The sequence below is a fragment of the Cyprinus carpio genome, chromosome B6 (genome assembly GCF_018340385.1).
Source record: "Cyprinus carpio isolate SPL01 chromosome B6, ASM1834038v1, whole genome shotgun sequence".
NCBI lineage: Eukaryota > Metazoa > Chordata > Actinopteri > Cypriniformes > Cyprinidae > Cyprinus > Cyprinus carpio.
Genome location: NC_056602.1, coordinates 3,925,632 through 3,945,518, shown reverse-complemented (window position 1 = coordinate 3,945,518; position 19,887 = coordinate 3,925,632). Strand labels below are relative to the sequence as shown.

General features: G+C 34.9%; 1 protein-coding gene across 1 annotated transcript; it reads right to left on the bottom strand.

The window, feature by feature from the left end:
• Nucleotides 1-1,833: 1,833 nt before the first annotated feature.
• LOC109101117 (neurturin) lies at nucleotides 1,834-19,070 on the bottom strand. Its single transcript, XM_042725353.1, has 4 exons — nucleotides 18,595-19,070; nucleotides 7,731-7,801; nucleotides 6,952-7,129; nucleotides 1,834-3,295 (listed from the first exon to the last, which is right to left on the bottom strand). The coding sequence occupies exons 1-4, from the start codon at nucleotides 18,623-18,625 to the stop codon at nucleotides 2,871-2,873; spliced, it is 705 nt and encodes a 234-aa protein (XP_042581287.1). The 5' UTR covers nucleotides 18,626-19,070; the 3' UTR covers nucleotides 1,834-2,870.
• Nucleotides 19,071-19,887: the final 817 nt, after the last annotated feature.

Here is a 19,887-nt window from a genome sequence, read left to right as displayed (position 1 = left end):
CAAAGGGTAAAATGATGAATTCACTGCGCCACTGGGAAACAAAATGAGCAGCTCACGACTAAACCTCAAAACTGACCAAAACAAACCAGAACAGAACAACATTATTGCATTTGATATAGAGGCGAGTGATATGTCAGTGAAGAACCTGACATGATGAATAAAGCTTTGCCCTATCTGGCATCTTTCAAATGTTGGATAATATAGTAGAGAATCTATTAGATCTATGATCTATGAGTCAAAAAACAGAAATGCATCACAAAAACAGGGCCAAAACACTGCAAGTAATCTAACAGAACATGAGGAGGTTAAGCTGATGTCTACTCTATGATGTTTTCTATTCACAGAATGCTTAATATCAATTCAAAACAGCTGGTCAAATCCCTGTTACATTCAAAGGCAGTAATAAAAATGGAATTCGTGATTTTTAATTCCCTTAATCATAACATGCTTTTAGTTAGAGCGTGAATCTCATGACAACACATTCTGGTCACCTATAAAAATAATAATAATAATAATAATAAAAATTTGTACTGTAACAGACATTTTATGTACTACAGTAAAAAAAAGTACAACAAATACTACTACAATGTATAAATACAATATAATGTATGCATCATATGTTTACATTACAGTATTGTGAGTTTTGGGAGAAATATATTTAATTGATGAAATGAAAATTTTAAAAAATCTAAAAATAGCATTTTTTTCTTTTTAAACAAAGTAATATTTTCTGTTTATTTCTGTTGAATTTACAGTGGAACATGATCCAGACATGTTCCTCTGAGAATGAGTTCACAGGTAGTTATAGTGTCTTTGAAAACATAACACGTGACATATGAGCAAAAGTAAAAGTAAACCATGAGATTAATACAGTAAGTGTGAGAAATGGAAAAGAAGAGCATGACGGTCGATTATAGAAGTGTAAACCACAGGTTTCATTTCTACTGCCCACTGTCCCTACCTGAGGTGATCTGCTCTGTCTATCTATCTATCTATCTATCTATCTATCTATCTATCTATCTATCTATCTATCTATCTATCTATCTATCTATCTATCTCTTTGGTATGTCGTTCAACTTGCATACAATAAGTCAACACCCAAAAACACAGAACAAAAACATGAAATGTGACAATGTCTCAATTAAAATACATTTTGGTAAACTGGTACAGTGCTCTGTGCTACGAACCTTAGCCAGGGCACCATTTCATTTAACTGACAAACCAAATGTCACGTATCCCGACAAAGATCCAGTCCTTAATAGAACATGCACAGAAAAACAGAGATATCCACTCGAGCAGTGAAACAAAAAACAATGTTGATCAAAGAAGTTCTAAATTAAAGAGGTATTTCTTGATAGCAGAGGTTACTGAATGTGGCATCAGGATAACTGGTTAGCTGCTGGTTGTGTTTGTGCAAGTGTGTAACGCCAAGAGCACATTACAAGACCGTCTCGAGTCAACCGGAGGCATCTAAGCACTCACGGGTCGATTCACCTGCATATTATTCATGAACAACCCGCAATACATTTTCATCTGAGCTGGTACAGCAATGTGCTGTATTATTTTCACTTTTAAAGAAGCCTCTTCTGCACACCAAAGCCGCATTTATTTGATCAAAAATACAGTAAAATTACAGTAATATTGTGAAATATTATTACAATTTAAAATAGCTGTTTTTTATGTGAATTTATGTTAAAATGTAATTTATTCCTGTGATCACAGCTGCATTTTCAGCATCATTATTCCAGTCTTCAGTGTCACATGATCCTTCAGAAATCAGTCTAATATGCTAATAAACTAATTATTATCAATGCTGAAAACAGTTGTGCTGCTTCAACCAGAATATTTTTTGGACAGGACTTTCAAAAGAACATTTCTATGAAACAGAAATCTTTTGTTACAGTATTAATGTTTTACTCTCACTTCGATCAGTTTAATGCATTGTTGCTGAATAAAAGTATCAGTTTCTTACCAGCTCCAAACTTTTGAGCAATAATGTATATTAGGTCACTGACATTCTTTTAAATCCAAGAATGATTCATTTCTATGTAAACCAGGCCTTTTATAGAATACAACATTATTCAAAAAATTCAGCGCTTGTACTGCTTATGGAAAGCAGGCGGAATTTGTTTAAAATAGAAAAGAGTTGAAAAGATTTAAAAATAGTTTGTGTACATTTTCTAGCGATCATGGCAGCAGTAATTCATCTAATGATGATCAGATGATGGAAGAGAGAGTTATAACCGGGCATACGTCCAGACATGCAGTGTAATTTCATCTTTATAAAGAGCCGATGCAGAACTCCACCACTTAGCATTCAGAACTGGCCTGCAAACCGCTAAAATGCTGCATGCAATATGCATGTCTGGGGAAATAAAAAAAACAGGAAATCTTTGTTGTAGACTACTCACAAACATAACAAAGTGACACGCTTCAGTCTTGTAATGTGCACATGGCTTAAGGAAAGTGTGTGTATATTAAACACACATGCTAAGCTGATAAGTGATTTAAAAGCACCTTCTGTTCTGTTATAATGAACCTTCATGGCATCCACGTTCTTAAAACATCTCCAGTTTCAGATAATGTGAAATGTAGGCCTTCAAGTTACTTTTCACCATCTATCCATGCAGAACCGCAGTCTGGAGCAGGAAGCTGACGACTCGCTTCACAGCTCTCCAAGGTCACATGATACAAATCTCTCCCTGCAGAACGTCCCGTGTTCCTGTGGTTCCCGCGCTGATGCTAGCAGATCCGCTGCGTTTGCAGTGCATCATCAGGAGCGCTGCATCGCATCCCGTGCACTGGAATTCCCTCGCTTTCTACACCGGAGCTTTGGGTTGATTTTACCGGCTGTGTCTCCTGGGCTTCTTTCATCCCACACAGCTGCAGTTGGCCGCTGAAAGCCATTTGATGGTCTGCCAGCTCGTCTGGGCGTCCATGAAGGAGACGGTCTCGAAGCGCGTGGGTCTGCAGCAGGGGTGAGTGCTCACCTTGCGGCTTGGAACGCTTCCGTTATCCGTCAGCACTTTCAGTGCCAGGTCGTAGTTCTTACGGGCGCTCATGCATGTCCCCACGCAGTACTTAAACACCACGATCTCATCCGAGTCGTAGCCGAGGCCCAGATCACGCACCTTCATCTGTTTCCTCTCCAAACGGCAGTCATGGCTGCTCCGGCCTCTCTCACGGTTGCGCCGTTCTTTACGGTTCCTAGTGGACTTCCGTGAACTGGAGCTGTTTGTAGAGGAACGCTGCCACCGGATCCGATGACCCTCGCCTTCCTCGGCCAGGGACGAATCTGAGGAGACAGAAAACATGAGCTGATGAGAGAAGTGACCACAGAACGTGACCAAACATAAAGATTCTGTCATCATTACTTACTGTGTTACGAACCCATATGACTTTGATAGGTGAAATTCTGAAGAATATATTGGTAGCTCAAGGTAAACTGGGGCTATTAAGTTTGAAAATGACAAAAAGCACCTTAAAAGCATTATAAATTATGCAAGATTTAGTTCTGGTCCTTGATCTGACTGAAGTTATAAGAGTGCTAATATAACAGTCCGACAGCACTGTTTCACTTTCATTCCGTTTTTAATTCCAACTCTATTTTAAAGATTTATGGATTATTAAATGTGGAAAATCATATTGTTTCATATCAAGAATTGAATAAAGTGAACTTTTTTTTGATGGTGAGGGTATCAACGCTTTACACGCTTCTGGCACGTGGCTCTGATGCATTAAAATAGTCTTAATTCCTGCCAGCGCAAGGCACATCCTTCCACTGTAATGTAACACTGCCATTTAAAATGGTGATAACACTAGTGGCCCTGGTTCACACCTCAGCAGCTGATTGTGTAACGTGTGCACGTCTCTCCATGGTGTAAAAAATGCCTCATGCTGTTTGCTGAAAATCTGCCCTGGACTATTATTGTACTGTATTTCATGCAACTGCAGCATGCAGCGCTGAAAACATCCCACAACATGCCACATCATGTTTACAGAGTTTTGTTTAAAGTCACAAGGTGAGGAGAACCTTAGAATATGATTCAAACTTTCTCCAGGCAAAGATTGCAATAATTAGCTTCAAGACAGCAATTTGCTGTGTCAAAACCTGCATGGAGGAGCTCTGGATTATTTGAAGTGGAACATAAAACTGATAAGGAAGAGCGAGCTGAGATTATTCTATCACATGCATGAGCCAGGGAAAAACATGACAAATGTACTGGATGTGAAAAACTGGTGTACAACATCTGTGAGTCTCAGTAAAGAGACAATCCTCCTCCTTAAAGTGTGCTGTTTTTTTATGTTGAAATACTTTCTCATGCCAGTTGGTGCTGTAAGCAGTTTTTTTTATGCTTAAACAGTCATTAGTTATATATTTAAATACTGCAAATTCAAAAATATTTTTTTTTAAAGAAAGTTCAATACTACCATAGTTTGTGGTAACTAAATTTTGTTTTTGAAAGAAATGAATACTTTTAGTCAGCAAGGACGCAATAAAATGACCAAAAGTGAAAGTGGAGGCATTTAAAATGCTACAAAAAAATTCTATTTCAAATAAATGCTGTTCTTTTGAACTTTTTATTTAGCAAAGAATCCCGAAAAATAAAATGCATCCTGGTTTCCACAAAAATATAAAGTGATGATAATCAGAAATGTTTCTTGAGCAGCAAATCAGCATATTCAAATCATTTCTGAAGGATCATGTGACACTGAAGACTGATGCAGAAAATTCAGCTTTGCATCACAGAAATAAATTACAGTTTAAGACATATTCACATAGAAAACAGCTATTTTAAATTTTAATAATATTTCCCAATATTACAGACTGTATTTTTAATCAAATAGATGCAGTCGTGAGCAGAAAAGACATTTTTTTAGAAATATTAAAAACATCTTACAGACTACAAACTTTTAAACAGTGCAGGTTTTATGTATTTTCTTTGCAGACCTCCAGAAGTACCTTTCACATCTGTTGATATATTGTATATTTGAGCTGTTTTGTGTATTTTAATGTCCAGTCAGCATCCATTGATGGCGGTGTTTTTGTGAACGGGGTCTAATTCAGTGGCAGCATATCACGGTTGACTTCCTGTAGAGTGAGTGTAAACACTCTGGGTCTGTAGCTCTGTAAAAACACTGCTCTGTTTGTTTGCCCAACATGTCAGCTTGTGGCTCAGCTAATGCTGATCATGTTTATCATACTGCACAAAACAAAGTACATGGGCATGTCAGCATTAAATTACATCCTTAGAGCTAATTAAAGCAAAAACATTTCTTTATCTTAAGTCTGTATTGTAGTGCATGTCCTCACAAGAGATACTCACGGAATGTTTGCATTCCCCTCGTGTTTCTACATTATTATGTGCACGGTTATTTCATTTCCACTGAACATAAAGAAACAGAACAAAAATAGAATAATTTGCTAGGAATTTGCCTTGAAGCAATGTGTCACTGTGACATAACACAGAATCGCAGGATGAGAAGAACATCGGCTTAAATTTCAACAAAGATTTTCTCAAAAAATGCAGAAAAAGTGTTTCACATAAACATCCAGGTCACATTTCTTCACCTTTCTTTCTTTCAGGTTAGAAATGCAATATCCGACCTAAAGGCTTCCCATATGACAGAAAACACACAATGAAATCTCAATTGTTTTTCCCAGAAATATGATTTAGTTGAGGGGGGAAAAAAGAAAAACTGTTCTGTTTTAGTGGTCTAAGTCTGCAATGAAAAGTTTCATTATAAATAAACACTCATCAAATTTTCAAATGATCTGAGCCACTATCCACATTTTATAGCTCTATATACTAACTTAAAACTATATAAACTAACTTCACATTATCCCAACTACTTCTGTTTTTCCTACGTTATTTTAAGAAAAGCATCTGAGACAAAGTTAATGGTTAATGAAACATACAGTAACTGAGACCTTTATGGAGACCTTCACATCTGAAACAGCTCAGTGAAGATCCATGAGCTTCTGTCTGCTTTAGCAATATGACTTGATACACAGCTTTTGGTACACACACACACACACACACACACACACACACACACACACACACACAACATATATTGCTCACGTCTATCACCAAGTGTTGTTGATGGGTTAATTTTAGAGTTGGTACAGACGAAAAGTCTCAGATTTTAATTACAGGCTTTACAATAACGTCAAAGCTGGATGAGGCTTGTAAACTAAACTAAAGTGTATTTGAAATGGGGAAGTTGTCAAAAGAGTTATATCTCAATAACGAAGACTGTGAGTCAAAAGTGCAATTACATGTTTGTTTTCTCTAACAGTGATTTGTATGTTGAATTAAGTATCATTTTTTAGTATCATTTTTGTGAATTTTGTCCTGGAGTTTTAAAACAAATTAATATATTAATATTATCATTTTAACAAGAGTGACATTATCAGATGAGTACAAAACATTGAACTGTCTTGAGCTGGATAATGAAACTATTATCTTCTGTAAAGCTGCATTACAGCTGATATTAAATATGTTTCGTAACTGATTAATTTTATAGCATCAACACTTATTTTCCTGTTTAACCATCTGTATTGTATATATATATATATATATATATATATATATATATATGAAAACAATTTTTCTTCTCTTCATTTCTCCTCTTCTTAAACTACAGTAGCTTCCTAATCTACTTGTCAAATAAACCTGCCACTGTATATTACAAATATTGTTGGCACTTTGATGAATTGCTTTTGTTCCTCTTTTGATTAGAATAAAAGCTAAATGCCTAAATGTACACACACACACACACACACACACACACACACACACACACACACACACATAAGTTTAATAAAAAAAATTTAAAAAAAAACCTCTTTAACCTCTAAGAATTCAACACTCATTGCTCATTTGCTGAAGTAGAAAGTGTGACAACTAGCCCCGGTTTCCCTCACAGTGTCAGGGATGTACTGACCATGCAGTCGTGCCCATGGTGCTCTGCTCTGCCACTCATCTAGATCTTTCTGTGGTCCTGGATGTTCTGCAGAAGTTGAAAAGGCTCTCAGCTTGCTAGGACGGGGTTCTTCTTTCTCCTCCTGGAGGAAATGTCCATCAACGAGACCCAGAAGACATACAAACACAAGCAGCATCACCTGCAAGAAAACCAAAAGATGTCATAATAACTGATACAGCATGTACTGAACTGAAGCTGTTATTATGATTGCAAAGAAAGAGCAGAGCCAATAACACAGGCTAGTAGGAAATACAATGACATGATCCCTCAGGGTTAATCTAGTGCGCTGTCACGTCCTGCCCATTACTCTTCTGTGTCATATAAACCCTGACAGAGTAAACCGATCCGTGATGTCCGATCGGCCCACTCACATGGATACGCTTCCCACCCCAAACCTGAACTACAGCAGACCTCCAGTGATCCTACACAGCCAACACTTCAGCCCCTTTAATTACTTAAGCAACACCCAACACCACCGTAGATCTATATGAGTAAATATTTCAGGATGACTTTAATGAATGAATGTCTGTGGAGTGTCTGGCTGAAAAGATCCGATGAGCCGGAGTGAAAATCAAGCGTGCTGACACACAAACAAGTCCAAACCGACACGCTTCGGACACATTTGGTAATGTAGTACAGGCAAGCTGAGACCAAACAGGGGTTGCCATGTTATGTCAGGCAGCATCAAAGCGTGAGTTTATTTATTAGCTGATAACCCAAATGATATGAGGAATGCTCACCTTCCAGTTCCTCAGGTGACATCGGGCAGGTGCAGCCATGCAGGTCTCCAGACTTCTCCACCCTTTGCCATCTAAAAGGAAAAGATGTATAATTTGATATGTATGCAAATATAATGGCACTAAACAAGTGGCTCTTAAAGAAACAGTCACCAACAAATGAAAAGTCCCTCATTATTTTCAGCAATGCATTTCTCAAAACTTTGATGGAAAGATCACTGAAAATCAACTCTCCTTCTGAAATAAACGTGATAAGATGTGCTTTTTGCATTTGATGGGGAAAACATAGCAGCATATCTGACAGATGAATCATAGGAGAATTTCAATTTTATTGTGAGCAGTGTCTTTAATGTCACAAAATGTAAATTATTTAATCATTTTCTGTCTTGCTGTATTCCCTCTGCTGAAAGCATGATGGGTAAAGAGATGTGCAAATATCAATCAGATATTATCTTACTGTGGTTTCATGACTCAGCAAGTCCCATCTTTCCTTTATCATGCATTTTGCTAGAAAAGCCAGGAAATTAAATAACAAATATTTATTCTTCCAAGACTATATACTCATAATATTTAACTTATTTTGCCCAATTTTGATATGGTCATTCATCAAATTATGTAACCTAATGAGGAGAGGTGTGCTTTTACTTTTATAAGCCAGGCATTTTTAAAGTTTTTAAAAATATGATTAATTATGATATCCTTTGCAGAAGGATAACCTCCATGTAGGATATTTAAAGACTCATTTATACCTTTTCAAAAAAAAAAAAAAAAAAAAAATAAAAGTGTGTACTACAAAGAAAACACGCTTAAAAATTTAACAATTGCCATTTATATTGTCATTTTACTAAATTAAATTATAATTATATAATTTTATAATTTTTATATATAATTTTAAATATAATTTTTTTAATATAATAAAAAATACACTTTATTTTCTCTCTACAAATTTTCATCAGATGCTCTAGCATCCCCTTGAAAAATTATTATAATTAGAGATTCAAAATGACTATTAATATGATTTTTGCAATAAATATTGGTCCTATGCAACTTTTTGTACAGTTTCTTTTCTCTGAAATGTTCCCCAGATGCTCTATCATCCCCTTAAGAAATCGTTATTATTATAAATTCTAAATAATTTTGAATACGCTTTTCACAATAAATACTGGTCCAAAGCAACTTATTTTTTGCAGTTTCTTATCCCTGAAATTTCCTGCAGACAATTTCAGGCATGCTGGGATTCCCCAAAACTTTTTATTTACTAAGCAACAGTACAATTTTCACCTAGCAATGCCCTAGCAACCAGTGTTGGGGAAAGTTACTTTTAAAAGTAATGCATTACAGTGTTGCGTTACTCCCTAAAAAGTAACTAATTGCGCTACTTATTTACTTTTTATGGAAAGTAATGCATTACATTACTTTTGTGTTACCTTTTCTCATCTGGGCTGAGCTTGTTTACTTATTTCAAAATGAAAAAGTTGTTTTTGGCAAATGCAAAAGCCCTTTCACACCAAAAGTGAAATGAATAAGCCTCAGGCTGAAGGAAATGTAAATTCAAAAAGCTCAAACAAACCATTCAGCTGTGCTGCCATTCATGAACGCATGAAGAATAGGACGCAAGAGAAGAAAGTTTTATGTTTATCTTTTGCTTATTAGTATTGTTGAAGTGGATCATATAAGGTCAACAGCAAAGACATTGGGTTTAACTACATAAAGGATATTTGACATAATTATTGCAGGTTTGTGTAATATGTGTAATATTTGCATTTCACTGTTTTTATTCATTTTTAGGAATACTGAATCTGTTTTTGAGCAAGTGTTATTTTCTTGTAAATTAAAAAGTAATGTTACTTTTCTAGTTAGTTGAAAAAAGTAATCCGATTACGTAACTCGACTTGTAATGCGTTACCCCGCTTTGAGGGTTTCCTTGACCACATGTATAAACTTGCAGACACTGAAACAATCTCTCGTGCTGCACGTAAACGGCACACATTTAAATGCGGCTGCTATGAAACGATTAAGCAACAGGATGTGATGAAAGTAGCAATGCAATTCAGAGCTGTCCTAGAGAGATGGTTTCACCTGCAGCCTTAAATATCAAATTTACAGCACACTGTTGCTATGAATAACCCACCACTGCCGAAGGCTGCAAGCTGTTGTGTGCACTGACACAATCTGCACAGTTTGGCAGCTTCACTGAGTCACATAAAGGTTAGCAGAAGATTTAAAACACTCTGTGACTGATAACACTCTTCAATTATAAACTACAAGCATATGCAACAATTAAAACTGAAGTGTCTGCACGCTAACGTCACTAAATAAAACTGCAAAAATAATGACAAACAGATAGCCCTGCACCAAACTCACTTGACCGGTTGCGCCAATGTCTACGTTTTGGATTGGAAAATCAAAACTTATATATATCAAGATGACTGATGCATTGGTGGATCATGTTGATAGTTAATGTGATTCTCTACATCTGTGTTTCCTCTGTTAGGAGAACTGACTTCATATATTGATTCAAAATCACCAAAACACCAACTGATGCCAACACACTCAACAAAAATAATGAAGAAAAGTGATGTTAGTCCTGCAGTATTTGATACAGACACCTGATCTGATGTTTAATCATCAAATGCTTTGACATTCAGACATTTTTAAGTGTGTTATTCTTAGTCCTAATAGTTTCTTGGCCACTGTATAGGTTTACAAGGTCATATGTGACCCTGGACCACAAAACCAGTCTTAAGTGTAAATTTTTCGAAATCTGTACTGTAGAAAGCTGAATAAATAAGCTGTTTATTAGGATCGGACAATATTTGGCTGAGATACAACTATTTGAATATCTGGAATCTGAGGGTGCAAAAAAATCTAAATATTGAGAAAATTGCCTATAAAGTTGTCCAAATGAAGTTCTTAATAATGCATATATTCATGGAACACGATCTTTACTTAATATCCTAATGATTTTTGCCATAAAAGAAAAATCAATAATTTTGACCTATACAATGTATTTTTGGCTATTGCTACAAATATACCCCAGCAACTTAAGACTGCTTTTGTGCTCCAGGGTCACATATATACTACAATAATCTCCATATCTATATATATATATATAATATATATATATATATATATTAACATATTTAACATATTATTTATAACATTTTTACATTTATTTTAATTATAAAATAAGATCTATCTCAATTATTTTAATGGTGATATATACAAGCAGATTTCCATGTATTAATTAAAAAAAAATTAATTAACATTTTTACATTTATTTTAATTATAAAATAAGATCTATCTCAGGCATTTAAATTACTAAAATGAAAATTATTGTAATAATTCAATTTGATTTCCATATATATATTAATTTACATACATATATGCATGCATGTATATCCTCAAATAAACATTTGTGACAAGCAGTAAATCACAAACGCACATGTCTACACCCAATCACAATATGCAAATAGTTTTAAGATGATTCACCGTTGAGCAACTTCTTTCAACTTCAAATTAAGAAATCGTATCATTCATCATCATGTGAAACGCTGTCAAATCATGCTTAAAGGCAACGAAGGTTTTGATGTGGAAAGATGTTGATGACACAGGAAAATTAAGAAAAACAAATATGCCATTAAAATCAAACGATAAGAAACCTAAGTCAACATCCTCCTGACATACATCAAAGGGGACGTGCTTAAAGAAGACAGACTGTGAAACTGATATGATGTGTCTGGTTTCAAACCGTCACACTGAGCTGCTAATGCTGCGCTGCACGTGCCAATCACATTCATCCAATGAAGATGCCTATAAATCAGCCACTAAAAGACAAAGTAAAGGAGCAAATGTATTGACTTTACAACATGTTAAACCAAAGGTAAAACATTCAAAAGTTTGGGTCAGTATTTTTGAAAGAAATTATTACTTTTATTAAGCATTTATAATGCATCAGATTGATCAAAAGTGACAGTAAAGACATTTAAAATGTTACAAAAGGTTTCTGATTCAAATAAATGCTGTTATTTTGAACTTTCTGTTCATCAAAGAATCCTTACAAATAAAATCTATCACGGTTTATGCAAAAATATGAAGCAGCACAACTGTTTTCAACATTGATAATAATCAGAAATGATCCATAAACAGCAAATCAGCATATTAGAATGATTTCTGAAGAATCATGTGACACTGAAGACGAGTACTGATGCTGAAAATCCAGCTTTGAATCATGGGAATAAATTATATTTTAACATTGATCCAAATTGAAAACACATTTTAAATTGTGAAAATATTTAGCAATTTTCTGTATTTTTGATCAAATAAATGAAGCCTTAAGCATTAGAAAAACATTAAAAATTTATGCTGTCAAACATATACATATAGGATTAATCGCATCCAAATTAAAAGTTTTAGCTTACATAATATACGTATTATGTGTACTGTGTATATTTATTATGTATATATAAATACACACACATGCATGTTTATATTTCAGAAATATATGTTATGTTTATATATTAAATATATTTATTTATAATAGAAATTATATCAATATAAATATAGACATGGAAATAGATGTAAATATTTCCAAAATATATACTGTATGTGTGTGTATTTATATATACATAATAAATATACACAGAACACACACATATAGAATGAAAACAAAACCTTTTATTTTGTATGTGGTTAATCGTGATTCATCATTTGACAGCACTATTAAAAATAAATAAAAATCTTACCATCCACAATCTTTTGAAAGCTAATGCACGTCTATGAAAATGTATATGTGATGCAGCTTATTTACAGCATGTAAATGTTGGTACTTTATTGTTCTGACACTTAAAAGTGTGCAACTTGAGGGAGAGTGTTCTTTTTTTTTTATTATAATCAGAAATTTTCATTTTACACCTTCAAATGTTAAAAACAGCAAACTAAACCCCACAGCCGTACATTAAAGGAAAGACCCAAGTCATTCAGAGACCAGAATATCACAGAGACTTGATGATGAACTCTTTTCACTTGTTCCAGTAAGTACCCACCTAGCAACTGCCCAGAACCCCTAGCAACCACCCAGAATGCCCTGTGCACTGCATAGCGACAACCTTGCATCATGACAGGCAGATTTTAACAGGCAAGCACCAGTCAAACTGTCTTCAGAAGTATCTGCTGTTGTGAATAAGACAGACAGAGATGATCAGAGATGTATACATTTTATACAAGCCCGTCTGTGAACGAAGAGAGATGAGATGCTCGGGAAGGACAATTTTGACAGAATTTAAACATGTTTCTCTTTCTGTAAATGAAGAGGCGTCTGTTTGGATTCTCTACTGAGAAACTTCTGTGTGAGCGTGACAGCGGAGAACCAGATGTCCGTCTGCGAACACACACACTCTCACACAGCCATCTATCTCTCATCTCCTTGTTTCTCTGTGGTGTATACAGATACACACATCTGTCAGCTCCATTAAGACAAATGAACCTGCTCTCTGACATGATGAATCAAAAACATCTCGCAAATAATAAAATCCAGCGTGTGTGTGTGAAACGGATCGCGTACACTTTTCAGCAGTGTGTGTGCGTTCGCTGTGGGGTCCGAGCTGTCAGATGGAGAAATGGGAGTCAAAGGAGAAATCTGGGTGGGTAACGTGTGTTATTGGGAATAATGAAGACTCAACTGAAGTGACAGAAGGAGAAAAAGAGAAAGAGATGAATTCTGAAAAGTGTTTGTATTTGTTTACTCTGATGACATTACAGAGCATTCCACATGGCTGAGTTTGCTGAGTGACCTCGATGCATTTTCACTCCTAACTATCCTGCATACAAGCACAAACTCATACACCGTTCACTGCTACTTCAAAATCACATTCTATACACTGGCATACTGGATCAAATCCTTACCAGAGGAACCTTTTATTGCAATAAAACGTTACTCTTTTATAGATTACGAGAAATACATAAATAAAAATAGGCGAAATGAGTCAATAGTCGACATACGGAGTATAGGTATAGCATTTAAAAAATAATGTGCAAGCAGCTCTTTGGTGTTGGAAGAATTTGATCAGAAATGTTTGAGTTCATATTGAGATCTCTGATTTTCTTTTTCTGAAACTCTAATGAAAATGTGATAATTAAGAAGTATTTCTCAGGGGGAAATAAGTTTGTGGTTATCGTTGACCAAAACAAACAATAATCCTTTGTATTTTTACATGCAAAAAAAAAAAATTATATATATATATATAATTATTTATAATAATTATTATTATTATTATTTTTAAAGAAAGAAATTAATGACTGAGGATGCAAACTTAATGTAAAAGCAGTTAAGAATCTGGTGTAGAAGCAATTTTTACTAAATTTTCAAAATTGTTAGAACATTCTCAAACATTTACAAATAAATGTCAAGTAACACATTGAATTAAACATATTTAAGTTGAAAAACTGAAATAGTATTCTCTTGTAAAACAAGTTTTTTTTGTTTTATTTACAAATTCAAAAATATATTTCTTTATTGTGACGCAACATTAGAAAAGGAAAAAAGTCAAGAAGATGCTTAAAATAAAAATCATTTTATTATCTGTCTATTATCATTGGTCTATAATTCTTTTCTAAGCAGTTAGCATTTAACTAGTCTCACTAGCTCACTGTCTGTTTACAGGCCATCTGTTGAAAATCATGCACAAAACCGGAAAGCACTTCTCGATCTAGAAAGCTTTAACCTCACTTTAGCTGGTTTCTGGGAGTGAGAGCACACAGGTTACGTTTAAAAGTCATCCTGGAAACTAAGTTATGTTTTCAAGGTTTTGAGGATGAAATAATCACTGAACAGGCAAGATTTTCCAGGTTGGCAGCATCAGATCTTTTTTTGCACTCAATAGAAACTTTAAAATGTAAACAAGCAAAGCTGTATATTCAGTATCTGTGAAATAATCAGTACATAGAATCTTTGGAGTCAATAAACATTCTTTTTGTTTTTAATGGTTTTTGTTTTCTGCTGTGCAATTACATGAATGAATTTCTCCATAATGATACTGTGGTATTCTATATTGCATATAAACTTGCCCCTAAACAAATGTCCTCTCAGTCAGCTGGTTTCTTTCTGTCTAAGTGGGCGGTTCTTGTCCAAAATAATCTGTATAATGTGCACCAGACTTTACATCAAACACCTTGTTGCACAAAACTAGTATTTAACTTTATGCAAGAATCAGGACCCTCTCTCTGCGGGCTCTGGTGTCCTTCTCCCCCTCTCTGACCCTGGATAAGGTGTTTCTCATTATTGCACAACTAGGATGTTCATTAGTGGAGGCTGTCATAAATTGTCCAGCGGTGGACTGCCAGGCAGTGACTGCGGCCCATAATTCTTACTAACACCACGGCGCTCCTGTGTCCCGTGTGATCGCCTGACACTCATGTACTGCCCCGTTTCCACGCACACAGAGTCACGAAACCTACACTTGCTATGTAGTCACTTCATCAAAATTAAATGGATGCTAAAAATACACCTGAGCAATTTAAAGACCAGCAGCTGACATGGAAGGTTCTGATCTACTGGGTCAAAGATGGATGAAAAATAATGGAGAAAATGCAGCTAATCATATATTTGAGCATAGTAAGGATTGCAAAATCAATTATTACCTTTTAAAAAATGAAAAAAAAAAAAGGTAATTGGAACTTCTTATCGCCATTCAGACTTTTTACCTGAAATAATGAGTTTATATCACACAGTTTTTTTCTCCAGTTGCGAGATATAAACTCACGCTTCTTACTTTCTCTCTCACATTTCAGAGTTTACATCTTGTAATCCTAGATTTTTTTGAGTTTACATCTTTAAAATTCTGCTTTAACTGCAACTTTAACTCACAGTTAGATTGATTTTATATCTTAATTTTATATTTTGTCATTCTAAGTTTATATCTTGCAGTTCAGACCTTTTTCTCAGAATTATGAGAAAAAAGTCAGAATTCTGAGATATGAACTCAGAATAGGTCTGTCACGATAACAAGTTTTTGTTATGCGATATATTGCCCCAGAAACAATTGCAATAACGATATTATTGTCATTTTAAAGACCATTTTATGCCACTGAATATATAATCATAACGTAACAGCATAATGCAAGAAGGCCTACACACTTCTAAATGACAACAAACGTTTAATTTTTAAGAAATATTTAGATCATGAAAATTAAGTATCAAAATATTAGATACCTTAAAAACTTGAATAAATAGTAAACAAACATTTTCTAACAAAAAGTGCAAAGTAACAAATGCACAAAGGACTTGTATGGAGATTTTTCCATCTACAGATTTTTCCCTGACCTTCTTTTTTCTGTAAATTAAGGGTGCACACTATTGCTATAAAAACACAATCCCTACTTAGCAGTCAGATGTCACAGATCCCTAAACAAGAGCACATCTGCAGATGAAACTTTGTTTGTAGAAGCATTGTTTAAATTTGAACTAGCACCTCATGAATACAACACGTTATGTACGAGAAGCTGCAACAGACACAGGTGCAAGTGGAATGTACAAAACATGGTGACATTAACTTTTAAATAAATATGATCGGCGATATATTGCATCACCAAAAATGATTGAAGTCATGTACATATATTGCGTGATAAGTCGATATATTGATTATTGTGACAAGACCTACTCAGAATTTTGAAAAAAGTGTCAGAACTGAGATAAAATGTTGCAAAGACCATTTTTTATTTATTTATTAATTTTTTTAAATTCTGTAGCAGAAACATGTTTCCATAGAAAGCACTTCCTGTATTTTGTTGTCAGGGTCAAATGTGTCTAATAAAACTCTTTTTATTTATTTTATAATATTATTTATTAATAATATTTAAAACAAATAATTTTAAAACATTAACTATTTTAAGAATTCATATTTTATTTAGTAACATTTGATGTTTTTCTATTTAATATAAATAAAATAAAATAATTTATATATACAAATAAAATCATGTATTAATTTCTGATTTTAAAGACAACAAATGACAAAAAAGAAAAAGGTAAAATCTGGTCCCTGCAAAAGTGAGAACTCCTATAAGCCCCAGCATTAAAGTAAACAGTGACTAGGTGGAAACTCCATTGCGGGTGAGCAATTCTCCAAAAATTGACCGTTTGGAAGTGATTAAACAGTATTACAGCTTTCAGCAGAGAGTAAAACTGAAAAGGGCTGGACGCTTGCATTAGTGTCTCTTAAAGGAGGTGTGATTCAGACACTTGAGCGTTAAGTGCCAGCACACCCAATCTATCACAGCAACAGGAAAACGCAGCACATTAAAGACATTTCATCATGAATACATGTCAGGTCATAAACTGAAGAGACCCACATATGATAATACACGGCATCCACAAAACTCCATCAAACTCTATTTAGCAGCATCACCATAAAGCACATCATGTGCCCTGTGATTAAAAAAAAATACCATATGCTGTACATTTTTTCAAAAGAGCACACCAATGACTCAGCATTGCTTTTTAATCTTTCAACATGACATAACAAATAACCCGAGAGAAACTCCACAGTCTACCCTGCTGCCTTAGTCACATAAAACACTGCCAACAGACAAATAAATTAATAATTTTGATCCAATGATTACAGTATGCCAGGGAGTATCCCCGCAGTCTATTTGGAAGTGTTTGCAATCTGATCCTGAAATGCAATATTACCTGCTCAACAAAAGTGCCAACCAACTCGGCCAGATGGGTGGGATATAGGTAGGATGCTACATATGGGACTGTTTCTGTGTAAGAATCTCACACATTCCGATCCAAATCTTTTAGAAAGACATTTACAAGAGGAGACAGCAGTGGTGTGGTGTGCATTTGTTCCAGCAGAGAACAGATGGGGAGAAAAACAATGCACCGGAATCAGAACTGAGATCAGATTTATAGAACTGAGAATTTATTGCATACATAGCATATGAGACTTCCTAGCGAGATACAAGACTTAAAGAACCACAAATGGCCATAATAAGACCCCAGAGTGGAGAAAACAGTCCTGGGATTCTCTCCTAACTGTATCCAGACTTCATCCCTTCCAGACAGGAAAACAGCTCTTTCAGGAGCACACTTACTGTCAGTCCCATAATCAATCATCAGCTCGGTCAGCTGGGAAAAGCTCGTCAAATAAGCAAAGGAATACACTTAATTAAGTATTTTGAGGTACATTTTCAACCTGTTTGTACGAGATTGAGGAAAGCCAAGCAGTTGAGCAGCTTTTATTTTCCTTTAATTTCTGGGGATCAACCATCTTTCAACAGATCCAACAATAACTGATGCATATTTATACGGTTTTACAAAGGAAAAGGACATTAAAGGGATTTAGAGGAACAAAGAGAATCGAAGACCAAGAACTCGTGCTATTTTAAAAGACAACAACACATTGTATTTAATAAAGTTGAATTAAATTTTTTTAACTGAATAGAATATTCTGTGACAAACACATTATTTCTGATTCTTTTAAGGGCAGTAACACTTAAAGTAATAACGTTACATTACATATTATTAGCTACAAGTTAAAATATATATATTTTTTAATTGAAAATAAATCTGACATGTAAGAAAAAAATTACATGCATTTTTTTCTATTTAGCACCACGATAAGAAAGGTTCTGTCAATATAATCTATATAAAAATTATTAATACAGTATATAAATTAAATAATTAGGATACGCTAAAAAATGTTCAAAGATGCAAACTTTAGACCAATGCATTTCTGCAACATGATTCAACTTAAATACCTAAAGAAAAGAAAAGAAAAGAAAAGAAAAGAAAAGAAAAGAAAAGAAAAGAAAAGAAAAGAAAAGAAAAGAAAAGAAAAGAAAAGAAAAGAAAAGAAAAGAAACCTACCTTTTGGGTCCTGATCGAGCTCTCCTGTCATGGACTTGAGTGAAATAAATTAAGAAAAGGACAAGTGAAAATAATCCACAGATGATACAAATGTATTCCTTATTATGTTTCCTCTCGACCTCTCCCTGTAGTGATGATGCATAATTCTGAACATCCACGTTATTCACATAAACCTGTGTCCGGTGCGACCAGAAAGCAGGGTTGTGTTGACTGACCCAGACGCGTCAGGTCCAGGACAGCTCGCGCGCGGCACTTTCTCAGGACGCGCTCCTCGCTCTAAACGGAGGAGTGCGTGCCAAAATCAAGTCCCATAAACACATGAGTGTTTAGAACCCCTGAGGTGTCAAATTCCAGCCCCTATCACATGATACGCTACGAGCGAGCGACGCGACCCGACAAACTCCAGCGCTCCCATGATAATCCACGACGCCGCGTTCCGCTGATTATAATAAGAGCCTTCTGATTGGTCGATTGGATGCCTACATCACTCGCGTCGCCGGGTTCTAGACCGTCGCGTCGCCAGCAGCATTGATGGAGTGCAAGAAGATCAGGTCACGCGCTCACCTGGTCGAGACACTGGAGTAATTGTGCTCTGTTCTATTCTATTCTATTCTATTCTATTCTATTCTATTCTATTCACTTGATAATATGCCTAAAGAGATTGCAGAAGGCAACGTGAGTGGCTGTCAAAGTTTTCCAGTGTCTTGCTATGCAGCTGCTTACCTTGTTTGCTACATAAAGTAAAAAACAGGCAACTCACAATTTAGATTTTTATTAAATTCCTTGCTGATTTTTATTCAAATGTATTATATGTTCACATAAGTTATACAGACAACAATTTTTAAATGCTTTTTTTTAAATAGGCCTATACTTTATATTTTTTTAAAAGGCCAATTTATAAAATATTTCAGAAAATATACGTAGCTATATATTTTTTTGGATATATAAAGTATGATAGTATTTATTACTATGATTAAGTAATTAGTTAGGCCTATAAGGATTAAGATCGCATAAAGCTCTCAGGTTTCACATCTATTCATTTTCAATAAATAAATAAAGTATATTTCAGTTTGGCACATTGTCATAGCAAAGTTATGCAGCCAAAAAGCAGCACTCTATTTAAGGACCATGAAAAATGAAAGAGAAAATTTCAATCGGTGACATATTAAATAAACACTAATGAGACGTTCTGATTTAAAGGGCAAATACCAAAGCTTTCTGAATCAATGAGAAACTGCACTTTTGTCTGTGATTGTGTCACTTCACGGCTCTGATAGAAATCAGCGTGCTTGA

What these genes read in the sequence shown, in the direction of transcription:
- LOC109101117 (XM_042725353.1), bottom strand. Translation starts at nt 18,625, where the DNA reads ATGACAGGAGAGCTCGATCAGGACCCAAAAG. An exon ending in GCTCGATCAGGACCCAAAAG is followed by an intron (nt 7,802 to 18,594) that starts GTAGGTTTCTTT and finishes TTTTCCTTTTAG; the next exon opens with ATGGCAAAGGGTGGAGAAGT. An exon ending in GTCACCTGAGGAACTGGAAG is followed by an intron (nt 7,130 to 7,730) that starts GTGAGCATTCCT and finishes GTTTTCTTGCAG; the next exon opens with GTGATGCTGCTTGTGTTTGT.